The 23821-nt window shown below is 31.3% G+C and overlaps 5 protein-coding genes across 9 annotated transcripts in view; 2 read left to right on the top strand and 3 right to left on the bottom strand.

Moving 5' to 3' along the window:
- Positions 1-10455, bottom strand: part of crb (cell polarity complex component crumbs) — a 26612-nt gene extending 16157 nt beyond the window's left edge. For both annotated transcript variants that reach the window (XM_070640164.1, XM_070640163.1), the window contains exons 1-2: positions 10268-10455; positions 2610-2777 (exon numbers count right to left, since the gene is read on the bottom strand). In XM_070640164.1, coding sequence (XP_070496265.1) covers positions 2610-2777; positions 10268-10301 — 202 coding nt within the window. In that variant the 5' untranslated portion in view covers positions 10302-10455. The remainder of the gene's footprint in view (positions 1-2609; positions 2778-10267) is intronic.
- A 1180-nt stretch (positions 10456-11635) lies between these two features.
- Positions 11636-15886, bottom strand: Uck (Uridine-cytidine kinase). 4 transcript variants are annotated; one of them, XM_070640170.1, is made up of 6 exons: positions 15728-15886; positions 15429-15523; positions 14911-15363; positions 14778-14808; positions 13786-13905; positions 11636-12096 (listed from the first exon to the last, which is right to left on the bottom strand). In XM_070640170.1, the coding sequence occupies exons 1-6, from the start codon at positions 15756-15758 to the stop codon at positions 12008-12010; spliced, it is 819 nt and encodes a 272-aa protein (XP_070496271.1). In that variant the 5' UTR covers positions 15759-15886; the 3' UTR covers positions 11636-12007. The 4 variants fall into 4 exon arrangements, with proteins under 4 accessions (XP_070496271.1, XP_070496273.1, XP_070496272.1 ...); XM_070640172.1 differs by lacking the exon at positions 11636-12096 and adding an exon at positions 12161-12412; XM_070640171.1 differs by lacking the exon at positions 11636-12096 and adding an exon at positions 12419-13650.
- A 334-nt stretch (positions 15887-16220) lies between these two features.
- scu (hydroxysteroid 17-beta dehydrogenase 10) lies at positions 16221-17576 on the top strand. The gene is made up of 5 exons (XM_070640175.1): positions 16221-16377; positions 16439-16696; positions 16793-17074; positions 17150-17259; positions 17327-17576. The coding sequence occupies exons 1-5, from the start codon at positions 16369-16371 to the stop codon at positions 17433-17435; spliced, it is 768 nt and encodes a 255-aa protein (XP_070496276.1). The 5' UTR covers positions 16221-16368; the 3' UTR covers positions 17436-17576.
- Positions 17577-18235: 659 nt separating this feature from the next.
- On the bottom strand, positions 18236-21517 carry Nab2 (Nuclear polyadenosine RNA-binding 2). Its single transcript, XM_070640165.1, has 6 exons — positions 21365-21517; positions 21104-21260; positions 20976-21041; positions 19103-20914; positions 18753-19022; positions 18236-18687 (listed from the first exon to the last, which is right to left on the bottom strand). Exons 1-6 carry the CDS (start codon positions 21398-21400, stop codon positions 18467-18469), a joined length of 2562 nt encoding a protein of 853 aa, XP_070496266.1. The 5' UTR covers positions 21401-21517; the 3' UTR covers positions 18236-18466.
- A 277-nt stretch (positions 21518-21794) lies between these two features.
- Mps1 (Monopolar spindle 1) lies at positions 21795-23807 on the top strand. The gene is made up of 4 exons (XM_070640168.1): positions 21795-21903; positions 21963-22037; positions 22099-23222; positions 23286-23807. Exons 1-4 carry the CDS (start codon positions 21803-21805, stop codon positions 23744-23746), a joined length of 1761 nt encoding a protein of 586 aa, XP_070496269.1. The 5' UTR covers positions 21795-21802; the 3' UTR covers positions 23747-23807.
- Positions 23808-23821: the final 14 nt, after the last annotated feature.

The raw sequence follows: 23821 nt of genomic DNA on the forward strand, positions 1-23821 counted from the left end.
CCCCCATTTCTGCTGGAAACACTACGGCCTATTCCGATAAAATAAAGCTGTACTTGCTGAGACATTTAATTGTCCACACCACCTCATTCAATTCAGTTTCCCGCTTTGAGACTTTAGTCTCTGACAGCGTAGAGCAAATAAATTCTCAGACATGTGATGAAATTGATAAGATCTCGAAAGAGGAAGTCACTTCGATCATGAATAACTTAAATCCAAAAAAATCTGCAGGACCTGATATGATTCCGAATAGTGTCCTCAATTCTCAGCTCTTCTCCTACTCAACGTTTCACAGCCATCAATGCTTCTTAGAGCTATTTTCCGTCATCATGGAAAATAGCCAAGATAGTTCCTATCCCCAAATCTTATCCTGCGTCTATAAATCCTTCTGAATATAGACCTATCTCTTTATTATCTGTGATTGGTAAAGTCTTTGAAAGACTAGTTCTAATCCGTTTAACCATACATGAAGAAAATAATAACATAATGATAAAGCAGCAATGGCTTCAAATCTAACCACTCAACGATCCAGCAAGTCTATGAGAATAACTGAAAAAGCAGCTTTAGCTTTTAACCACAATAAGAGTCTCGGTCTTGTCCTTCTCGATCTGAAGAAAGCGTACGATGCCGTCTGGCATGAAGCGCTCATCCATAAAATGAGTAAGTTTAATTTATCTTATCAAATTAATAACGTCGTTTCTGCTTTTGTAGCCCTGAACGAGTCCCAATCCTTCATATTCAAGATCCTTGCTGGAGTTCCGCAGGGCTCGGTCATGGCTCCCCATTTATTTAAGTCTATATCAATGACATTCCACTGCCAAATGTTGGTGAACTTGCTTTGTTTGCTGACGATACTGCCTTTTTCGTTGAATGATTCTCGTAAATTTTGTTCATCAAGCAAAAATTGATCTCTGCTGTAAATTCTTTCCGAATTTTTTGAAGACTGGAAAATCACCTTAAATGACAGTAAAACTGAATTCATTATATTCACTAAATCTACGAAGTTGTCAAAAAATGCCAAAATGACCAAATTACTTTGGAAATATTTCCTTTAACTGGAAAAATCATGCCGGTATCTTGGAGTCCACTTAGATATAAAACTCCTATTTAAATATCATATCAACACGGTGTTAAGTAAGGCTAAAGGAGTAGCTTATTCATCTCTCTACTCAATACTAAAAAAGAATTTTTACTGATTCGAAACTCACAATCTATAAAACAATAATTCGCCCAATTTTAGCTTACGCCTGTCCGATATTCATCAATGTGCTAAATCCAACTTCATGAAAATTCAAACGTTTCAAAACAGTTTATCTGGACAACTTCTTAATATCAAATGGGACGATTTTATCACCAACGAAACTTGTCCATGCTCAAGCTAAAATCCCTACATTTAACGAATTCTCATTAAAGCTAACGAATAGGTTTTACAGCAGATGTATATCACACACTAATGACCTGATTTCCAATTTAGGTCAATACAATTACGACTCACTAGACTTTCGTATGAAGCACAGACTTCCTAAACCCATTGTACAATAATACTTTATTTACTTTTTTTTTTCTAGTTCTATTTTTTTCCTTATACTTTAATCAAAAAAAAAACCATGTAGGATCTTTTTTCCACTTTTTTTATCCGATTACATCATTAAACCCATCTAACTCATATTAATTAATCATTAAGTCTCACCATGCATTTAAATTAAAACCGAATAGGTTGGTGTTAAAAAAAAAAAATAACCATTAATGTCAATTACTCTATAACTTTAGTTCACAATAAAACAGATTATTATTATCTTAAAATATTGATTTATTCTTCTTTATATCTGCATACTTGCTAATAAGAATTTCTATTTTGGATGTCGTGACTTTCCAAAAGTAGAATATAGCAATTCCTTAAGAGAAATACATTTTTAAAATTTGTTGAGTCTTGATAATCGCAACATCGTAGCTGAAACAGTTAAGTACTGACAAATATATGTTAATTTTTATGGAAAAGCTTGGAACATTGGAACTTTAAAATGATTTTCTGAAATAAGTCTTATGTTAGAGCAGCAAGAAGGTTTACTAGTTTTCTGGATAATTTCATTTTTCAGTCAGATTTGTGAGAAAACCAAACGACACAAAAGAATTCTACGTCATTGTTGCTTTTACGTTTCTTAATGAGACATAGAATTCAAAGATGACTCAGATTTTGCATGAAAAATGGAATCGAGTTGAAGACAGCGAAAAAGCATACAAAATCCGTGTCGAGAATGAGTTCTAGCACAAATTGAGTTTAAGTCACTCAAATTCTATCAACAACTCAAAACTCACTGATTGCTTACAAAAACTCGCTGATTTATGAACAAAGTTACCTATGACAATCAATAAATCAAGATAAAAAGTTCCTCGTGCAAAAATAAAAATCCCAATCGCAGTTACCCAGAAATATGAATAAAATTGCAAATTTATTCATAATTCTCCCATCAAAATCACATGACTTTTCTCAATAAGAACCAAACAAAATTCAGGTTTTTGTCAAAAAGCTATCAAGTTTCTTACTTCCAACACTTCTAAAGCCCTGATCGATAATTTATTCATGATTTACAATATAAAAATTTCAAACTTACCTCGACAAGTTCTGAAGCTTAATGCTGAATGACCCCATAAGCTCATGGGATTTTTAAGTCGCAGGTATGCAGATCCATTAAAGTATGCTTCTCGTGGCTCAACACTCAGCGCATATGATAGCGATGATTTTTCACATATTTGCAATAATATCACAAAGACATTGAATGCTGGAAGGAAGATATGGGATTTTTTTATAAACATGACAATTTTTTGAGGTCACTTCTGATTTATCAGCACTTCCAACATTGAAAATAATGATTCATTTTGAAGGTTTTCACTTAGATTATTATTATGATCGTCATTCCGGTGATATTTTTTAGGTCACAGAAACATTTTTTTTCGGGAACCACACAGCATATATGCTGTGCTGTTCAAAATAGTTGTCAAACAACATAACAGTTCTCTCAGAACCAAGTAGCATTTTTTTGTATGTCAGTGTCATTTTGTTGTTAAAACTGAATCTGTACAGTTCAAAGATGAATACAATTTTAGTAATAATGTTGTTAGTGATCAAAATAATGACAGTAAATAGTGACGAATTAGATCCTTACGTTGAAAATGTCAAGTTCTATGTGTTCAACAACATGTGAGTTAAACTGGTTCATTCATGCATTTAAATCTTTATATTTATTTATACATTCATGATTTTTGCGCAGCACAAATGAGTCACACATCTCGACATTCAATGAAAGTCTGACAAAGTTTAATTGCGATCCGTACGGTAAATTTGCCTTTGTGATTCATGGTTGGATGGAAGGAATCGATACGGAATGGGTTAATGATACAATAAGAAATTTAACATATTATCGTGGTGGATGTGTGATATTCATGGATTACTCAGTTTATTCCAAGAGGGATTATTTTTTTGGACTTGTGCCGCATTTTAATCAGCTTGCAAAGCTACTGGCTGAGAGAATACGTCAAGCTACTTCATTCTTTGAAAATGTATTTATGTTTGGATTTAGTTTTGGCGCGCGATTGTGTTTAGATGCAGGCGCGAAAATTGGATATAATTTAATTGATCATATTCAAGTTTGCGATCCGGCTGGTCCGGGATTTGACAATGATCCAAGGTCAATTGATCCAAAATTGTCTGCAAAATTTGTTTACTGTATAAATACAAGTACCGAATATGGAACACATTACTATAATTGCCATATCAATTTCCGTATGGGAATTTGTGGAGAACGACAAATTGGTGCTACTGTTAGACCATGTAGATCTCATGGACTGTGTGTAAGATAATAAAGAATTATTAAGTCATTCGTGATTTAATTTTCTGTTCCATTTTTAAGCCCTATTTCTTCAATTCTGCTTTTGAGAATGAGTTTATGCCTAACAACTTTTACAACTGTAAGTCACCTCGAATGGCCCAAAACATTCCAAATGATTTTCGAATGGGTTATATGGAAACGAGAAGATCGTGAGTCTCATCAATATTCAAGAACTACATTTAATCTGCAATAATATACTTTTTATAGGTATCTATATGATGGTGATGTATTCGTTCCTACTGCAAAGACCCGTCCATGGAATGTCATGAATTCGAGTAGCTTGGAATGATTTGAGTCGGTCATTGAACTGTGGGGTTGTTTATAAATGACGTACATATTGTTCTATGTAGAATTGTCAGGCAAGGGACTTGATCCAGCTCCGAAATTCATGCATAGAACCAAATTCTGACTCAACCCATTCTTGGACGTCATTTATGAATAACCCCGATTTAGTTTTTAATCATTATAATTTTAAATAATTTTGTTACAAATTGTCACAAAGCATGCCATGATTATTGTTTTAAGAATTTTGTAAGGAATTTATGTCTAAGACTTTACAAATCATTTCCCAGTTAATAACCTTAGAAATTCACACACCGAATCGTAAGAAAATTTATTTAAATTGACTTTAAATTGTTCTTATTTATTATCCGTATTAAGTCAAAAGTGATCTATATAAATCTTAATAAAACTAAAAGCAGGTAATGTAATGGTCGAGTGACTTTTCTAATGATTCTATTTCTTTTTATTATACAATTCAGCTGCTTTGTTCCTGTTTGAATGGCTTTTTTTTTTTGGAGAATTTTAATGAGCTTCCAGGATGTTTACCTTATTCTTATCTTATACAGTGTCAACACACATTATTTAGAGAAAAATGACGTTGAATGTGAGACTGTGAATTTTTATCGTTGAATGACTGAATAAAGAATAAGAGTTTGGGTATATCAACAATGATTTCATATTCAAATTATCTACGCAACTTCAATTAGTTGATTTTCCCCTTTTTGAGTTGTTAGTTCCCTTAAATATGAATATTTAGTCTGTTTTCAATTGTCAAACAATAAACATCTTTTATACATTTTCATAGTTGTTCACAGTGTTGTGCAGCATCCATAACAAACCCAAACATAGTCTATCTGCCATTTGTGTGCAGCATCACCTTAATTTATATAATTAATTAGTTAAACATTTCCAAATTTACCAAAAAAAGTGCTCTCCACAGCCAAGAGTCTACTTTTGTAATAGCATCGTCACGCTTCCATGCATTCTCATCCGCAAATAACAAACAAATGCCAGAAAACGATGAGAGAAGTTAAAAAGTTTTATTAAGTTTTGAAATCTCACGACGCTTGCTTTAATTGTATTTTATCTTTTTGAATGGATTGGAATTTCATATTTCTTTGCAGATCGGATTAAAAGCTGTCATAGCTTTCAACAGTTTACGCAATCTTATCTATGGATTGCATCAGGAGAAGAGGAAAGACTTTTGTTATTGTTAACTCAACTTTGGGGAGGATGATTAGGGATGGCTTGAAGAGTTTATCTACAGACGCTTGTCTACTATGCCACACCTTCTCTATCATCAGTTTATTGTTAAACCCACAGCTCCAAACCTAAACATTACTTAGTAGTCTTTTACTGCAGCTTAGTTAAAGGAGAAAATTTAAGAAAAAGTGTTTTAAAAGACGCGAAAGTTTGCATCAAATTGATTGTAATGATGCGAAAAGAGCATCTTTATCTCCTCTATTGACGCAAACGTTTTGCTCTACATAATCAATGATGCAAATTTTACAAATTGATGCAAATGTTCTGCCTCAATTTGAACCGAAAATATTCAGATTTGACTGTAAAAATCAACCTTTTAGTTACGTTAGCACACCTTAAGATGGATATTTGTTCTTAATATTTGTAAATAATTAATAAAATTTAGCGCCAATTTAAATATGATGAGATCATACACCTTAGATATGAAGCTTTAAATCAATAACAAAATAGTCACAAAGACAAAATTTTAATCTCACAAGTTATCCCTCATTATGGATATATCTACAGTTTTTTTGCTATTTACTCTCACGATTTGTTTAGCCAAAAAAGAACAGAAAAAATAATATTCGCGACCATGAAGCGAAGAGAATTTTGTGTACGAAAAAGTAATGGAAAGCAAAAATCGCAATTCTTTGAGTCTAAATTGCGAGAATAAAAGATTTCTCCATTGCTTTGATTGTTAATGCACGAAGCATTAATTTACTGAGCTGTTCTTATTGTATTTCTGTTTCTTCTTCTCTTTAAACCTGACTCTTTTGTTATAAATTCTATAATTTATGAATCATATTGTACACAATTGCTATGGTTCTTTAACTGTTTCTTATCTTCTTGTCCCTCATTTACAAATTAGAATCGCGATGCTAGATTTAATCAGTTTAAATGCTGTTATTTAGATTTTAATCCACGATCATTTCAAGGATCATTAAAAATTTTATTTTTTCGACACTGAAAACATCGCTAAATGTCAACAAATGTAGCTTCGAAAATCACATGGCTATAAGTTCACGTGTGTGAAGGTCGGATATTATTGTTAAACTTTTTTTATCAGTCGTTTTACTCATGAGAAAATGTGTTTACTGTTTATTATAGATAGTATCGAAAACACACTTACTTCATCATTTCATCATCGTGTGTTTGCTGATGGGTATCGTCGAAATAAATAGGAAGTTTTCGTTCTTAAACTGTACATTTCTATTATCAAAAGTATTACTATGGATGAATCTTGGATAGATATCAAGAAATATAACCAAATCGGCACACTGTGGAAATTAAATAATTCGTCGTCAAGGTGTTTCTGAACCATCCAGGACAAGGGTATCCAATCTATGCTCTCCGACATTCAGCGGGAGTGTCATGAAAAGCTTGACGATACACTAAATTAACACCAGACATAATTTGCTTAAGAAAACTTAACATTTACTGTTTAATCTTGATCGTCTGATCAGTTTGTCGCACTTTCAAATGTTAGTTCTAAGGAATGGAAAGTAACAGATCATTGTGGAGCTTTATCATGAGAAGATTGACTAAAACATCTTGTAGGATTGACTACGAAACACATTCGAATTACTCAAACTTTTACATTTATTTTTTGGGATAAGGTTTGGTATTATGGAGTTGCTCCATTTCAAGGCGAAGTTTGTTTACATGTCCGCATATTGAATTTACGTTTCTCGAATATTGAATATTGAGTTCTTTTCTACAACAATGTTGAGTCACTCTACTTATAAATATCAAGTTTGAATAAATTAATTATCAATATCTACATTCAAGTCTAAGTTTCGCAGGAATCAACAGTTTTGCTAGATTCTGATCAAACACAGACTCCTCTTCGTAAGAATGCTAAGCATCAGCATAAGAATATGTTTATACAAAATCTGTCCATATCCAACCTTTTTCCTAATCAAGTGTGCTTTATGGCGTGTGTGTTTATTCAATATGATATCAATAAAATGATAAGAATACTATTCTAGCTGCCATGTATAACTTGATAACAATTCAATAAAAATAAACAGTTTAGCAAGTAAAAAATCAACAACCAGGAAAATAATGAAATTAATGTGTGTGACAACAGCGATTATTAAAAATGCCTGGGCTATAATAAATTGCACTTAACACTATCAACATCGTATATCACTTGCTGAAAAGATCAACAACCTAGATTTAAAGATCATATTTAACAAAAATTTTATGGATGTATGTAAAAAGAAATTTTTTTATTCTTAAAGATATGGAAAGGTATAAAGAATGCCGGTTTACACTGTCGACTATGAATAAGAAGTAAAGACGAAACAAAAAATATGAAAGAGAAAAGCCTGAAAGCAGAGAGAAGAAAGAAGAACGCTAAATGTGTGAAGTACGTCCAAAATAAATGTGTCAATCGGTTAAATTCACAATCAATAATGGATTCTTTACTGTATCAAGATTGTACTATTCAATGCTAGTAACGGGATCATTATGGAATTTCTGCAAGATTACTTAAATTAAAGACACTAGAAAAGCCATTTCCTAGACCGGAATTGCCATGTCATTTAAATTTATTAAGGAATAATGTCAGCACAATAATTTTGAGTATATTTAAATTTCATATTTGCTGACATGAATTTCTCGGTAGTTATTACTCTCTTGTTCATATGCTGATTATTATTTATTTTTGGAAAGTCTTTGTTTCTAAGATTTCTGTCGATTTGCCAAATTCGAACGTTAAATAACGGAAAAAATTTGAAATTTATTGTTTCATTGTTTTTAACGAATGTTTTAATTTGCTGTTGAATGGTTTTTGATGACTGTTGAATGGTTTTTAACGAATGTTTTTGTTTATTGTTAAATTTAATTTGTGCACGTCTTAGAATGCTGTGAAAAATTATTCTGTCAGCCATAAAGAATTGTTTAATTACAGCACATACTTCATTACCGCAATGAATTTGCATAACTTAGATTAAACTTAACTAACGTAAAGGTTTGAGTAGGTTAATAATAGAAAAAAATCAATATGAATTACAGTAAACAAATTCAATGCCATTGTTTCGAAAAAACTAACTAAATAAGTGAGAATAAATTCTTTTTGGGCAGTTATTAATTATATTTACTGACACCTAGCAAGTCTGAACGTAAGTAAGAAGTAAATCTGTCATGTATTATGAAATTACGTATTTATTTGATATAAAATAAATTTTATGTAGAAATGTTGAGTGACTCACAAGACTTGTAATCGAATTATAAGTGCATGTTGGCATTTGCTAGATATTATGAATTAGACAGCGAATTGTGAAAGTGTATAATATTTATAGAATTTCGTTCACACGACCATGTGTTACTTTAGTTAACGAAAATGGATGTTTCATCAATATCTATACCTTGACCTACCAGAAAGTTTTCTAAAAATGCACGTAGGGGTCATAACACACTAAAACCATAAAATTCTCATTAGACTACCCAGACGAGAATGAAAAAATCATGTAGGAATAAAAATAAAAGACAGAAATTAAATCACTCGACGTTAATGCGTCGGCGAGAGGTAAAGAGAAAATTGTTGTGTAAAAGAAATAATCGACATGAGAATAATTTTTCAATTGTAAGGCACAAAAAGGAAGAAATGAGAAAGAAGAATATTTAGAACTAGAAGAAGGGCAATGTGGAAGAAAGGAAACAGGTATGCTTTTCATAAATAAATATAGACGAGGGTCAGGTAGAGTTATTTTTGTCGTTTTCGTGTTGTATAAGCACAAATCTAGTCATAAAAACACGAATCTACAAACACAATTCAATTTTTGGATAGCAAGGCACAGAACATTTTCTTAAAAAAATTCCATCTCCACACGTTACGTACGTAACTCAATAAAATACTTATATGTGGACGATGGCGGTTAAAAAATAAGAGATAAAACTCGCGAAAATTTTCTCTGGTTCCATTGTTTGTCCAGATGTGTATGTATAGGCACACAAATGTGTGTGTTTTTGTGATTTCTTGTTTCTGATTCTTGCGAAAAAAAATAAAATAAAAACTGAGAAACTAGTTATTTAGCATAAAATTAATATCTTGCAGCAAAGGAAATTTTGATGGTTAAGCTTCTTCTCACTTCCTGGATATTTGTTTATTTTGAAAACCTTACAACAACATTGAGATCCAGTAGATAATCCAGTTCTACATTTGATCACTTAATTGCCAATTGCAGACATACACGACGACTATTAAGGCTTAGCATTTCACATAACATTAAGTATTCTATGGCTGAATATAAACATCCAGAACGACAAACTGTATTCTCAAAATTCAACCTTAATTAAGGGTTGCGAATCATTTCTAACTGTCCAAAAAATTCTTACACGTGCTAGAATCAAACACGGAAAACAATAAACTTATTAATATTACTGTTGTGTCAATATAGAATGTCTTTAAAATAATGGAAATTAATAGTCAGTATTTTTTCACATAATTTCTCATGTTTCAATTAGACATAAAGCCGATCGGGCAACACATAAAAATTTCAGGTGTATTGTCTATGAGAGACACACATAACACATATACAAACTTGATATTTTACATTCTTTGTGAAATATTCACTTAAATTTTTTTTTATATATTCCATACATTTGAGCTTATTTGACGCTTTCAATCAAGATATTTTGTTCCTTGATAAAAATGCCACAATTTTTCATATTAAAAATGGCATTTTTCTTATTAAAACACAAAACTTGAATTATGAGGGCACTTAATGATTGCAGCACATATAATAAAATATCCACATTCTTTCAAGTATTAGGAAGTGATGATGAATCATTATTTTCTGAGACGTTGAGGCTTTCATTTTGACACAAACACATCAATTATCAACACCTACCACACACTAAACTTGCTTTAATATCAAATTTCATGTTTCTTATCACTAAAGCCGCACGATAATCATTGATATATTCAAAAATAATTGATTTAAAGAACTTAAAAATTGAGAATAAAATTAATAATTTTTTATTTAAACACAAAGTAAGAAACTTAAGTCCGTCTACATTTACGTTCTGATCGCTTTAATGTCCAACGCTCAACTGAGAGGTGGAATGAATATTTTTGAGTAAGAGAGCTTCCATGAAGTCAAACCAACACTATGGAACAAGTGTATAGGTAATAAATGCAATGGGAATGAAGGAATTGAAGAAAAACAACAATACAAATTTACCTGTAACACGTTGCTGTTTGCCGCACATGATTTTTTTTATTTATTTAATTGTTTTGAAACGTGATTTTTTTTTGTACTGGAATCAATAAAAAAATACACTATAATTATGCTTTTTGGTTTGATAAGAAAATATCCATCTGGTTTTTTTTATTATTATTTTTTTTAAAACAATCTTTCAATACATCAGCAGTAAGTAATTACACCCCATCACATGTACTCTTTTCTCATCAAAAATTTAACTACAATTGGATTTTTTTTTATTCATCAACAACCTATATGTATGTATATTACTTCTCTTTTTTTCGTCATTAATTTGTCAAGGAAAAGATATACATAAGTACTTATGAGTCATTTTATTACTTCTTTTACATCTTATTAAGGTATTCACTTTCTAAATGGCAATCATGACTTTTGATTATTAAATAATGAGATGAATTGCATTAAAATCGATCAATGGATATCTATAAGAATGTGCAACCCTAGCGGACAATGAGCATACTCAACTTAAATGAGCGTGTACATTTGTAAAGCATATGATTTAGAATGCTCAATCATGAGCATGCTCTTTGTCTGTTAGGGTATATTTAATAAATATTGTGCATTTTTTGTTTATTTTTTATTCTAAAGGATTAAGGCCATGAATTAGTATGAATCAAATTAATTTCTAACGGTTTTCTGAAATTTAAATAAGCTTTGAAAAATTATTTAGCTCATTGAAATTTAGAAAACCGTTGAATTTTAACGAAATTAATAACGGCTAGCAACGGTTTTCCAAATTTCAAATGACTAATCTTTAAATAAAAATTGAATTTTTGAAAATCGTTGAAACTTTTGTTTTGAAACAAAGGTTTTCTGAAATTCAAATTATCTTTTAAAATTTGTAAGTCATTTGAAATTTTGAAAACCGTTAAATTTTGAACAAAATTTTTAAATGAAAATGCTCGAAAACCTTCCAATTTCTTTGAGAAGAATTTGTAAGGTTCTCGAGACAAATTCCTATTTTGATCGATTTTAAGCAGTTTATTTTTAAAAAAGATATTTTTAATAAATTCAAATTTTTGAACTAACGGCTATCTAATGATGGATAATTTAGTTTAGTGCCATTTATATAATGAATATCTCAACTAAGTTTTTGCTTCTTTTTTGGTATTTATTCTATTAAATATAAATTCTTTGATAACTTTTTTTTCTTTGCAAATGTTCAAAACAAGAAAATAAGGAACTTAAAACAGAAGACATCATCAATTGATGATTTTCTACTATAATTATTGCCAAAAAAATATAATTTTAAAGCATAAATGATAAATTCGATAAACTTTTTATGTATTATTATTAATAATATGTTGCATTGTCTCAACGTAGTGTCACACTGTGTACATTAGATTGAATATTGTCACAACAGTTGAATTAAATATGTCTATCATAGAGTATCGTAAAAAGTTTACGATTGATAACAGATGATGAGAGTCTTCTCAATGCCATGTGTAGTAGTTCATCTTAATAGATTTTTTGTTTTTTAAATAAAGCATAAAGCACGTACAAAATAAAGAAATTTAATTTAATTTAATTTGTGTCATATTAAACATTAAAAAAATTAAAAACATCTTGTTCTGTCCTTAATAACAAAAGTTAGATTAGATAAAGAAAAAAATACATAAAAGCATTCACATAACATTTATGTCTTGTAGCCTTACATGCTAATTAATAGCTTATTAATCAGTAACTGTTTTTATTTTATTTTTTGGTAATTTTTTTTTCTTTATGCTGTTGATCAATGCTGCATCGTTTAATGCAAGCTGACATAAAAATTGACTAGATAAAATTAAATATGAAAGAAAAAGTTCATTAGAAATTGGATTTTAACGGAAATGTTAAAATTCTGCTCAACTTTGATTGCTTATTTATTTATTTTTTTTGGTATTTGTTAGGTGATGCTCGATGGTGATGTACTTATAGCATAAAGTTTCAATCTATATCATATTATTACATTAAGAATTTTAAGCGTTTACTATTTCTCAACAATGATTTGTAAATTATGGTTAAAAGAAACAATATGCTGTATCTTCTCATACAAGGATTACTTCCTTTACATACTATGTGATGCATTAAATGTCCAGAAATTGTTTTTTAAAAGATCCTGTTAAGGATAATTACCTAAATTCTGTTAAACCAAATTTATAAAAGTGCTCTATAATAGAGCTTCTGTCACTAGATCAGTAGATTCAGCAAAATTCTATGCAAACAACACATAACTCCCAATTTTATATCCTAAAATTAATGCAATACTTACAAGCATTAACCAAAATTATACTATGACTATATTTAGTACGTTTCATAATGGCACAAAATTAATAATTAGCTGGTAATCGATAATACCTATGTGTGGCTATAAATTGCTCAAAAGTCTAAAAATTAATTAAAACATTTCAACGGTTTTTACAAATTTAAATTTTTCACCAAAAACAAATTTTTTGTCAACAAATTGAAAAATCATCAAAAAATCCCTCAAAGCTACTCTTGAGCAATTGATATGTTTGTTACTGCATAATTGCAAGCTTGCTATTTATAACTAAACTATTTGACTTGCATTTAAATGTTAAATTACTAAGAATTTTGTGAAAATTCAAAATAATTTTCAATTCATTTGTTTGTGTTAGTGTGGTGAGTTCAGCATAAAATTCAAAATAATTTTTTCCGTTAAATTGAACTCAGACTATAATATTTTTTGTTATAATTGATTCCTCGATAACTTGCATGAGAAGACACGCGACACATTGGGTTAAACTACTTAAATTACTTTTACAGCAACAATAACTTTGTTAGATTAATAAATAAAAGCACAAAATAATTTATAAACATGATGAATATAACTGAACATGAAATAAATGAGTTAAAAATGTCCTTAAAATTAGCAACTAAATTAATCTATGGTCAACATTAATTCTAGTTATTTGATATAATGATTTTTTCTGTTTTTTTTTTTTTTCTTTTCTCATATAATCGATCGATGATTTATGGAGAGATATACTCCGTGCGAGCAAAAACTTTGGCTTTTTCGGTGTTAATTAAAGAAAAAAGTAAAAATATAGTTATATATTTTAATAAGGATGAATTTCGCAAGGTGAGCGCAACATAAATAGTTTAGTGTGGTCTTTTTGGATCGCCGTTAAAACGAAATTTCTTACCTCCACGGGATCCATTCATTGTGTTATTTAATGCTGGTGTCGTGGTCGGTGAGAGAGTCATTTCCGATACACGATCACTAAGAAAGTCTCTCAAGTGCTGAACAATCAAATCAATAGCGACTGTAAATGTATAAAAAAAGTAAAAAACGACATTAAGTATGCAATTTTTGTGTTATGAATTCAGTTCTTCCCATTTTCCTTTAATTTCTTCTTTTTTTTGTGAAAAGGCTCTGTTCATCATTTTAAAAAAATCAATACAAAACATTTCATTTTAAGTAACATTAGTATTACAATTATGTGGCACATAGACATATATGTATGATATAAAAAAATCATTAGACACAATAGTAAGTAATTTTGCTGATATTAAGATATAGAGGTATAAAAAGGAGACACTTTATGCTTATTAGCTCAGAAACTTTAAAAAACTTTTTTTTCTTTTCATTTTTCTTTTGATAGGAATGTAAATCCAATTTGTATGTTCTATGTCTGTCTCTAAAATAGCTAACATTTTGAGGAATGCAAATACACAAATTTTGTGCTCAAAAATTGTTAATTCTTATTTTTTTCACTTTTGGAATCTTAAAAAAAATCATTCATGTTTGTATATTAAATGTGATGGAATCATGGCGTAATCGTTGTAAGTTCATCGTTCAGTTTTTAGCACCCATCGAATTGTGATTGATTACAAATACATAGATCCATTATTGTAATGACCGTTCACTCCGTTTGTCACAGTGCTTGGATGTAAGATTTCTTGCACATGATGAACAATCAGGTTTATAGCAACTGAAAATGGAGATATCATTTTACACTTCGATGTTGATTTAAACACTTAAAGTTTAGGTATAAACACGAGCTTATTTTTTTGGTAAACATAAAAATTATAAACGATATACCAGAGCCTCTCAAAAAAAATATAGTCTTTTTTTTATAATGAGAAGAAACATTAATCCCGTTAAGAAACATATTAAATGATTTAATCAACTCACCAGTATTGTCAGCGCCTCTTGGAATTATGACCTAAAATTAAACATTTAGGAATGAGAAACCGAAGCAGAAAATTTGATATATTGAGTAAAGACTATAAATAGTAATAATAATGTATCATGTTTTGTTCCTTACATCAGCATATTTCTTTGTGGGTGAGCAAAATTCCTCGAATGCAGGCTTAACAAACATCATGTATTGATTCAATACTTGATCCAAATCTCTTCCACGTTCCTTAATATCGCGTGGAACGCGACGTGCTAATCTAGTATCACTGTCAGTATCAACAAATAGCTTCATATGAAAGAGTTCTCTAATTTCGGGAAAGTAAAATACTAAAATTCCCTCAAATAAGACAACGTCAGCTGGATATATTGTAATTTGATCTTCCGGAGATAATGAATTTGTACGATAATTATAGGAATTGATTGTAACCTTTTTTCCTTGCAAAATATCCTTCATCGTTTGATACATAAGCTTCTCATCGAATGCATCTGGATGATCGAAATTAAATTTGCCATTTTGCGCTTTAGCTTTCTCTGCTTCCGACAGTTCACGATAAAAACTATCTTGGCTAATCGATACAACCTAAAATAACCATTTACAATGTGCTTAAAATAGCCGAAAATGATCTTATTCTGTTTATAACTTACCTGTCTTTGTCGTTCATTGATATCTGCTTGTCCTAACTTTTCAATAATTCTTTTACAGACAGTTGATTTTCCAGAGGCAGTTCCTCCAGCAACTCCTGTAAATACATTAATTTATGTTGTTAATTAATAATGTTATCAGAAAATAAACAAAAAAATATGTTGGATAATAAATATAATGCGACGTTTTAGAGACATATTTGTTCAATATTTTAAATCAATAAATTCATTGATATATTTCAAAGATATCTCAATAATTCGTGCCTTACTTCATTTAATTTAATTATATTAACAATACTTACCAATTAAAAAAGGTTTCTTTGCCTCGTCCATATTTTAAAAAGCGCAGAATGTAAGAAAAAAATTATTCCTATTTGAGATTACGTTTTCGAAAAAAGATTAGCACATCACAGTTGGATATATAGCTGAACATGCTGCACTTTGGATGTTTTGATCCAATTTCTGAGCACATTTTGGACTTTTGTAATTTTTACCATCTTTTTTCGAATTTTTATACTATTCTTGATACTTACTGTAATTAAACAACAAACTTTTATCGTCTCTCATTGTGAAAAGGATATTTAATTAAGTAAATCTAGTAAAATTCACAAAAAACAGACAGGATTAAAATTCACAAATTTCTTTGTTTACAAGACAATGGAGAAAACAATGAAAACATCCAGAAAAACATTGGTTACTTCAGCATTCAAAACATCCTGAAAAACATTCTGTAAATTGATCTGAAACATCATTGTTCAAGAATCAGCCACAAATATTCGCTTTAAGCACACTGTTACTTCCTTTAAAATAAGGTTTTCAACTTTTTCGACGGTTCGACAGCCCGAAGATCTTCTTATATCACGCGTACAGACTACTAGCCACATACATAATCAGTTTGTTTTCGACTCGAAGATAATAGCATCAAATATTTTTGAAAAGCAAAATGTTTAAGGTAGCTTTCTTCTTAATGTCTACCGTAATTGATTATCTAATAAATTTTATACTTCATATAGAATTCTGTTGCACTTGTTACCGGCGGAGGTAGTGGATTAGGACGTGCTGTTGTTGAACGTTTTGTGAGATCCGGTTCTAAAGTTGTTATTGGTGATTTAAAAACATCTCCAGGTGATCAATTAGCCAAAGATATTGGCAATGATACTGTATTCGTACCAATGGATGTCACTTCCGAGCAAGACGTTAATGAAGCTCTTAATGTAGCCAAAAGTAAATTTGGACGTTTAGATGTTGCCGTCAATTGCGCAGGAATCGCCGTAAGTATTATTGGATTAATTTATTCACGCATACAGTTGCAAAAGATCACCAAAATAAACGAAATGAATATTGTAAATACCGATTACGTTTAACAGGTTGCTATCAAAACTTATAACTTCAATAAGAAAACCGCACACAGTTTAGAAGCATTTAGCAAAGTTATTCAGGTCAACACTATCGGTTCCTTCAATGTCATTCGTTTAGCCGCTGGATTAATGGGACAAAATGAAGGTGACAAGGATGGCCAGCGTGGAGTTATCATTAATACAGCATCTGTTGCTGCTTACGACGGTCAAATCGGTCAAGCTGCATATGCTGCTTCTAAAGCCGCCGTCGTTGGTATGACATTGCCAATTGCTAGAGATTTATCAACACAGGTACTATTTATAGGAATTTTTATTTTGGGATGTGCTTACTAATTATCACACATATCCAAATATGATTTAATGTAGGGAATTAGAGTTTGCACAATCGCACCAGGATTGTTCGATACACCAATGTTACAGGCTTTACCAGACAAAGTTCGTGCATTTTTAGCTAAGACTGTTCCATTCCCACAACGGTTAGACTAATTAACATAAACTGCTTGACATTTTGTGTATTTAATGTTATTCATGTTTTTTGAACAGCCTCGGTGACCCTGATGAATTTGCTCAGTTGGTAGAATCGATTGTCAATAATCCAATGTTGAACGGTGAAGTTATTCGTTTGGATGGAGCATTGAGAATGATGCCATAAACTTGACTCGAAAGGAATTTTAATTTATCTCTGTCATTAGACAGTTTTACGTGCATTTACTTAATGTCTTTTAAAGATGATGATATTGTTTTAAACAGTTTTAAACAGCTGCCTCAAATAAAAAGTCGTACAAAATTTTAACCGTCGTTTTTAATTCAAATTTTTTTCTTATTAGACTTATCAGGGGACATCAACTGTGCTTGATAAAAAAATAAGTTTTGAACAAAAAATTTAGAAGAAATTAAATTAAACAGGAAGGAACAATGGATTTAACAAATTTATCAGGAGCTCAAAAGGATGAGCTTATGAACCAAGTGAGACAACAGATGATCATTGCCAACACTCAAGAATTACTTGGAAAAATCACTGAAAAATGCTTCAAAAAGTGTGTAAATAAGCCAGGTCAAGAATTAGACAATTCCGAACAAAAGTGCATTGCAATGTGCATGGACAGGTAAATTTAATTAATATTGACCGCATACTTTGATTATTATGATTAAAAAGTATTGCACAAAAACTGACGAAATTTCTGTAATTTTAGATATATGGATTCCTACAATTTAATCAGCCGAGCATATACTAGAAGATTAGCAAGAGAATCACAGCGATAGGCATAAATTTAATAAATCCAATGTAGAATGTAACAATTATCATTTAATCAAGAAATACAGTGAACCGAAAAAAGTGAAGAAATTAGATCCATTTTAACTTGACTGGACTTAACCAAAAAAATATAGTTCGATTGAGCTGAAAGATTAAGGAATAGAAATACAACAGTAAAAATTTGTTAATTCAAAAAAAACTGTATTAATTTAATTGATCAAGCCACAAAAGAACTGTGAGTGATGTTGATACAAGTCATACAACGACAATCCCTTAAAAATCATTTTATGATTATTTACATAAATTTTTATGCTTTATCGACTCTTAGAATTACTTTCATAAAGTAAGGACAATTTATTCAATATTAAAAATCTCTATAGTTCTAGTAAGTTTTCGAATTCATTCATTCATCTCTTCTAATATATATCTTATGATGCTGATGATACCCATCTAAATTTGCTCTTACTTGCTGTCTCAAAATGATAAAAGTTGCATTCAAACTTATTCGCACAGGCTTTTCCAAATTTACAGACTTTTGGATGCTGATAAATGCAATTTGTGTTGGTACAATTCGGGAAAAATTTGCATAATTGCATCGTCGGCGTCAGTGTTATCGACTTGTAATTCTGAACTGGAACAATCGAGGATGCTAAAAGAATAGACAGACATGAAATACATTATTTCAGGAATTATAAAGGCATGACTAATTATTACCTATGACTGGCGTTGTTGCAGGTAAAATTGCTACTGAATGAGTATAATTACAGTCTCCACGGTGACAAGATTTATCAAACTTGCATGGTGGATGAGTGTAAGCACAAGAGTCACCAAACTTGCAATTAGGAAATGCTTTGCAAGGAAGTGTGGGATGGTAATAAATGCAGTTTGTATTGGAGCAATTTGGATAGAATTTGCATCGATCTTTCGATTTTGTCACAACTGGTTTTGAACTTTCAGGAACTGGAACCGCAATTGAGCTTAGTACTGAAATAATAAGAAATAAGGATTAGGATTAAAATAAATCTCAGGATTAAACGGTGGGATTAAATAAATTTTCAATTTACATGCTGGAACGTGATCAAAGCTTCGACTAGCTTCCAATTTGATTCGCTTTGTATGCTCTTCTCCATTATGATCAGAATCATTCTTTGAGATTGACGATTTCTTTTCAGATGGATCCCGTGAGCTGCTTCGAGATATACGACCATCTTCTTCGTCAGTAAGATCAAATTTAATTGGCGATACGCGAGTCTTTTTGACTTTGTTATAGGCTCTCTGTGCTTCACTTTCTTCAACTTCCATTTCTGGTTCCTGGTGCTGTCGCTTTCGTGGACGATGTTCATATTCCTTATTAGTTCTTTCTGAATTTCTATTGTTACTGACTCGATCGCCAATTCTATCCTTTACAGGCGTCCTTTTATTCCTTTTAATTACCTTTGGTGGCGTTGGTGAGTGCGATTTAGATTTATCTCGATTGACTGTGCCTAAGTCCTTATTATCTAATGTTACTATGAATTTTGGACTTGGTTTTGGCATTTCATTATTGTCATCTAAATCGTCTAAGTCAACGTCATCATTATTATTTAAATAAATTACATCCTCGTCGTCTTCACCACCATCTTGATTTTTGACATACGATGGATGATATTCAGCCTCAGATTCTGAATGTCCTGAAATTGATTCAGGAACATATTCCTCATCATTCAAATGAGATTGATTCCGTTTTTCATTTTTGACTTGTACCGTTATATTCTCACGTTGCCTCTTTTTTGCATCTGATGAAGCTTGTGTTGAACGTTGAGCATCTGCCATTGCTCTCAACAGCATACTTTTCCCAGCATGACTCGAAATTGTACTACTCAAAGCTGGTCTTGATTTTACTTTGAAATTTCCATCAGGTCCTTCAGGTGTCTTGCTATGTTTTCTATTAATTATTGACGATGTTGTTGCTGACGATTGAATTTTATCGCCAATCCTGTCTCTAATACTCAAACGAGATCTACTGTCATGTGATTTAATTGGACTTCTTGATCGTGATCGTCTTCTAAATCTATCAACTCGATCAGTTCTATTTCTATGTCGATCACGAGAATTTGATCGTGAACGTCTTTCTCGTCGACCATAATTTCTTGATGCATTTGAATCATGTCTATTGTTCCTTACTGATCTATAATCATCGACTTTTCTCTCATTATCTTCTTTTTGTTTAACGACAATCTTCTTTAGAAATTCCGTTTCCGATCGTCGAATTGCCGATAAACTAATAATATTTCCCGATTTGCTATTATTAGTGACTTCTGTTGGTTTTGCACCTAATCTTGATTTTACACCTCCTTTATCTTTTTGACTTGTATTATTTTCTGGAGATGCTTCTTCATGCATTTCTTCATCTTCATCTGACAATTCCTTATCTTTTTGTTTATTGTTACTTTCAGGACCCGAAATAGCCCGGCGATTTCTCTTTAGTTCCTGTATTTTCTTCTCAGTACTCTGAAGATCACCAAGTTCTTTTTTGTGCAAAAGATTGCTACTGTTACTTTTATTTAATCTTATTTCACTAAGTGTTGGGATATTAAGATCATCATCACTCTTATTACTGCTTCTTGGTTCTGAAGAACTGACTGCTGTTTGTGGCTGTTTATCAATTCTTTCCGAACTACTATTATTAATTAGTGGAGCAGGTGGAGGCGACGGAGTTCTAGATTTTTCAGTTTTTTCACATTTCACTTTCGGGTCAATAGTCTTTTTGGCCTTTTCCATTAGTTCCACAGCAATTACATCAGTTATCGATGGCTCTTTTGGATGTTTCTTTTTATCTTTCTTCTTATCCTTCTTACTTGACGATTCACTGATTTTCTTCTTTGCTTTTGTTGCCACTAATGGATGTGATTATTAATTAATTAATTCTCATATTATCAATGAAATTAATAAACTTACAATTTGTTGGTAATGTGACTTCTTGTAGCTTTTGTAATACTTGATGCAGCCAATTTACAAACGTTTCTATGAGTAATGGAAATTGGATAAAGTATGTAGGAGATAAAACTATTGACTATGAAATTTACCTGTATTGGAACCAAGAAATAAGTTCAAATCCACCAACATTTGTTGTTTTGGACGTTTATTTGCTACCATAATCATAACATAATCGGGAAGTTCATCATCTATATATCCCGTTGAACTAGCATTGCCTAATTCTACCAATTTGGCCTTAATTGCAGACTAAATTTTCATTCGAGAAAAATAGAATGTATGAGAAAATTTTGAAAATCGATTATTGACATAAATCACATGAAATTCACAACATTAACGTGCTTTCAACTTACCCGCATTTTCTTTCCGACTTCACCCAACGAATCCATTGTTATTATTAATTTCTGTACGCTAATTAAATGGATATCTTGAGGAAAATCAAAAGATTTACTTTTCTGATATTTTCTTCTTAGTATGTACTAAAATTGCTTCCAAGGATTGGTTACTTCCAGTTGGACATAATAAAATCTAGAAATTATCTTGCTGCATCCATCACTTGACAATATTTTAATTAATATGCATCTACTTGTTATCCAAAACAAATTTAATTCAATACTAAACAATAAAATCATGAAAAAATTGCCTGCTTTGATTTGATTCAAAAGTGCCCCATCCTTTAGTACAAAATCTCAGTTCTAAAAAAGTTTTTGAATATCAACGGTCTTTGTTTACAAATAAAAGTTATTTAAATTCATTTAAATGTCCTTTAAACAAGTCATAACGTTATAGAAATGGCATCACATAGACCTAAGAGAATAAGTGAATTGGCGTCAGTGGATTCAGACATTGAAACGCCTGAGAAAAGTAGTAAAAATAGTCATTACAGCAAAAGGTAACGTCTTAAAAATTATTCACGGTAAATAAAGTTTATTAATTGTATTATACCTGTAGTTATGGAATGTTTCCGAAGCGAATTGCTGATTTTGATATCCAAGAATACGATTCAGATGATGATAGGAACGATAAGTAAGTTTTAAACAAATATCTATTTTAAACAATTAAACTAATCACTGTATCTTTATTGTAGGCTGAATTGTGCAATTCTGAATGATTCGTTTGTACTTAGTCCAACGAAAGAATTGGACATACCGTCAACACCGGCACCAAGCAAAGATTCAGCAAAAAAATCAAAAGTCCAGGAAGAAAATAATAAAAATGTGATGAATCAAAATATCAAGTCAGCAGATGACAGTGGCTTTATATCACGAATCTCTACACTCAAAGTTCGCTCACCTGAAGTAATTAAATTGAATCCAGTAGTTGTAGAAGAAAATTCAAAAGCAAATCGGAGGAAATCTCGTACACAATTATTTCCGACAGAACCGCCTCCATTATCCACGCCAAAAGTATTTCAAAGTAGCACCAAAAATGCAAATAGTAAGATTGAGGAACAAAAGAAGGAAGAAGAGCCAGTAAGGATCCAAGTTCCTGCACCTCGCCTGCCTTTAACATCAAAAAAGGATGTTGAATCAAGTTCACATGAGACTCCATATAAGAAAACTGATCAACAGATCTTTGTAACTCCTTCTGCACGTCCACTTCAGGCAGCAAAAAATTCATCGAGTGTCTCGACATGTGAACGTGATTTGAATAAACGACCGAAAATTTTATTCACAACGCCAGTTGCACGACCATTTCCTGGTTCTAATTTAGCGACTCCAATTGATTCAAGGCAAACATCACAAAGAAAGCTATCGCCTATTAAGGAGCCATCTGAAGAAAAGGAAAAACCAAGTGAAAATATTTTGATAGTCAACCAAATCGAGTATGAGATTGATAAGAAAATAGGATCAGGAGGATCAAGTTCAGTATATTTAGCGAAAGGACGTAAGTCTGGTAAGGAATGTGCTATAAAGCTTGTTGATCTAGATGGAGATCCCTCAGTCGTTGAAGGATATCTCAATGAAACAAAATTGTTGGCAAAGTTGCAGGGCAACATTAATGTCGTAGCTTTATATGATTATTGTCACATACCTGAAAAGAATATACTTTATATGGTCATGGAAAAAGGAGATTCCGATTTACATAAAATACTTCAAAGATATACTACGCACATACCACTTTATGCCTTAACTAATTATTGGTATCAGATGCTGCAAGCTGTCAATTACATTCATCAAAATGGGGTCATTCATTCGGATTTGAAGCCAGGTAAGGAATTGCTTTCCAATGATTCATTTTTTATTTACTTATGGGTGTACCTTTCAATTACAGCAAACTTCCTGATGATTAATGGTCGTCTAAAACTGATAGACTTTGGAATCGCTTCCAATATTGCAATTGATTCAACCTCAATCATTAAGTTTTCACAAGCTGGCACATTCAATTATATTTCTCCAGAGGCACTTATCGACACATCATCTGGAGACAGTCCATCGACTCATCATCAGCCTAGAATACGCCTGTCCACAAAATCTGATGTTTGGTCACTTGGATGCATTCTTTATTTATTACTCTATAAGAAAACTCCATTCTCACATATTAAAGTAATTCATCAGAAGATGATGACATTAACAAACCCGAAAACAGTCATAGAATATCCAGAACTGCCTAATTTCTATCCACCAATTTTTACTGAGATGCTCAAGAAATGTCTCGTCTATAACCCGAAAGAAAGATCGTCTGTCGCCGATTTATTAAAGTATCCATTTGACATGATTATTTCTGTTGATTAACATTATTTTATAAATCTATATCCATGTCTATATATTTAATTTTATGTATAATTTTTTTAAGAAAATAAATGAGCA

Source organism: Chironomus tepperi, unplaced genomic scaffold (assembly GCF_022539635.2).
Source record: "Chironomus tepperi strain 1889 unplaced genomic scaffold, CSIRO-AGI_Ctep_v1 contig_217, whole genome shotgun sequence".
NCBI lineage: Eukaryota > Metazoa > Arthropoda > Insecta > Diptera > Chironomidae > Chironomus > Chironomus tepperi.

Bases quoted from the DNA above. Each gene is read 5' to 3' on its own strand.
- Mps1 (XM_070640168.1), top strand. From the start codon at position 21,803: ATGGCATCACATAGACCTAAGAGAATAAGTGAATTGGCGTCAGTGGAT. The intron at 21,904-21,962 runs GTAACGTCTTAA...TTATACCTGTAG, and splicing joins AATAGTCATTACAGCAAAAG to TTATGGAATGTTTCCGAAGC. The intron at 22,038-22,098 runs GTAAGTTTTAAA...TCTTTATTGTAG, and splicing joins GATGATGATAGGAACGATAA to GCTGAATTGTGCAATTCTGA.
- Uck (XM_070640170.1), bottom strand. From the start codon at position 15,758: ATGGACGAGGCAAAGAAACCTTTTTTAATTG. The intron at 15,364-15,428 runs GTAAGTTATAAA...TGGTTATTTTAG, and splicing joins TCAATGAACGACAAAGACAG to GTTGTATCGATTAGCCAAGA. The intron at 13,906-14,777 runs GTGAGTTGATTA...ATACATTTACAG, and splicing joins AAGAGGCGCTGACAATACTG to TCGCTATTGATTTGATTGTT.
- scu (XM_070640175.1), top strand. The intron at 16,697-16,792 runs GTAAGTATTATT...TACGTTTAACAG, and splicing joins TCAATTGCGCAGGAATCGCC to GTTGCTATCAAAACTTATAA. The intron at 17,075-17,149 runs GTACTATTTATA...GATTTAATGTAG, and splicing joins CTAGAGATTTATCAACACAG to GGAATTAGAGTTTGCACAAT.
- Nab2 (XM_070640165.1), bottom strand. From the start codon at position 21,400: ATGGATTCGTTGGGTGAAGTCGGAAAGAAAATGCGG. The intron at 19,023-19,102 runs GTAAATTGAAAA...TTATTATTTCAG, and splicing joins CTTTGATCACGTTCCAGCAT to TACTAAGCTCAATTGCGGTT. The intron at 18,688-18,752 runs GTAATAATTAGT...CTATTCTTTTAG, and splicing joins TGCAACAACGCCAGTCATAG to CATCCTCGATTGTTCCAGTT.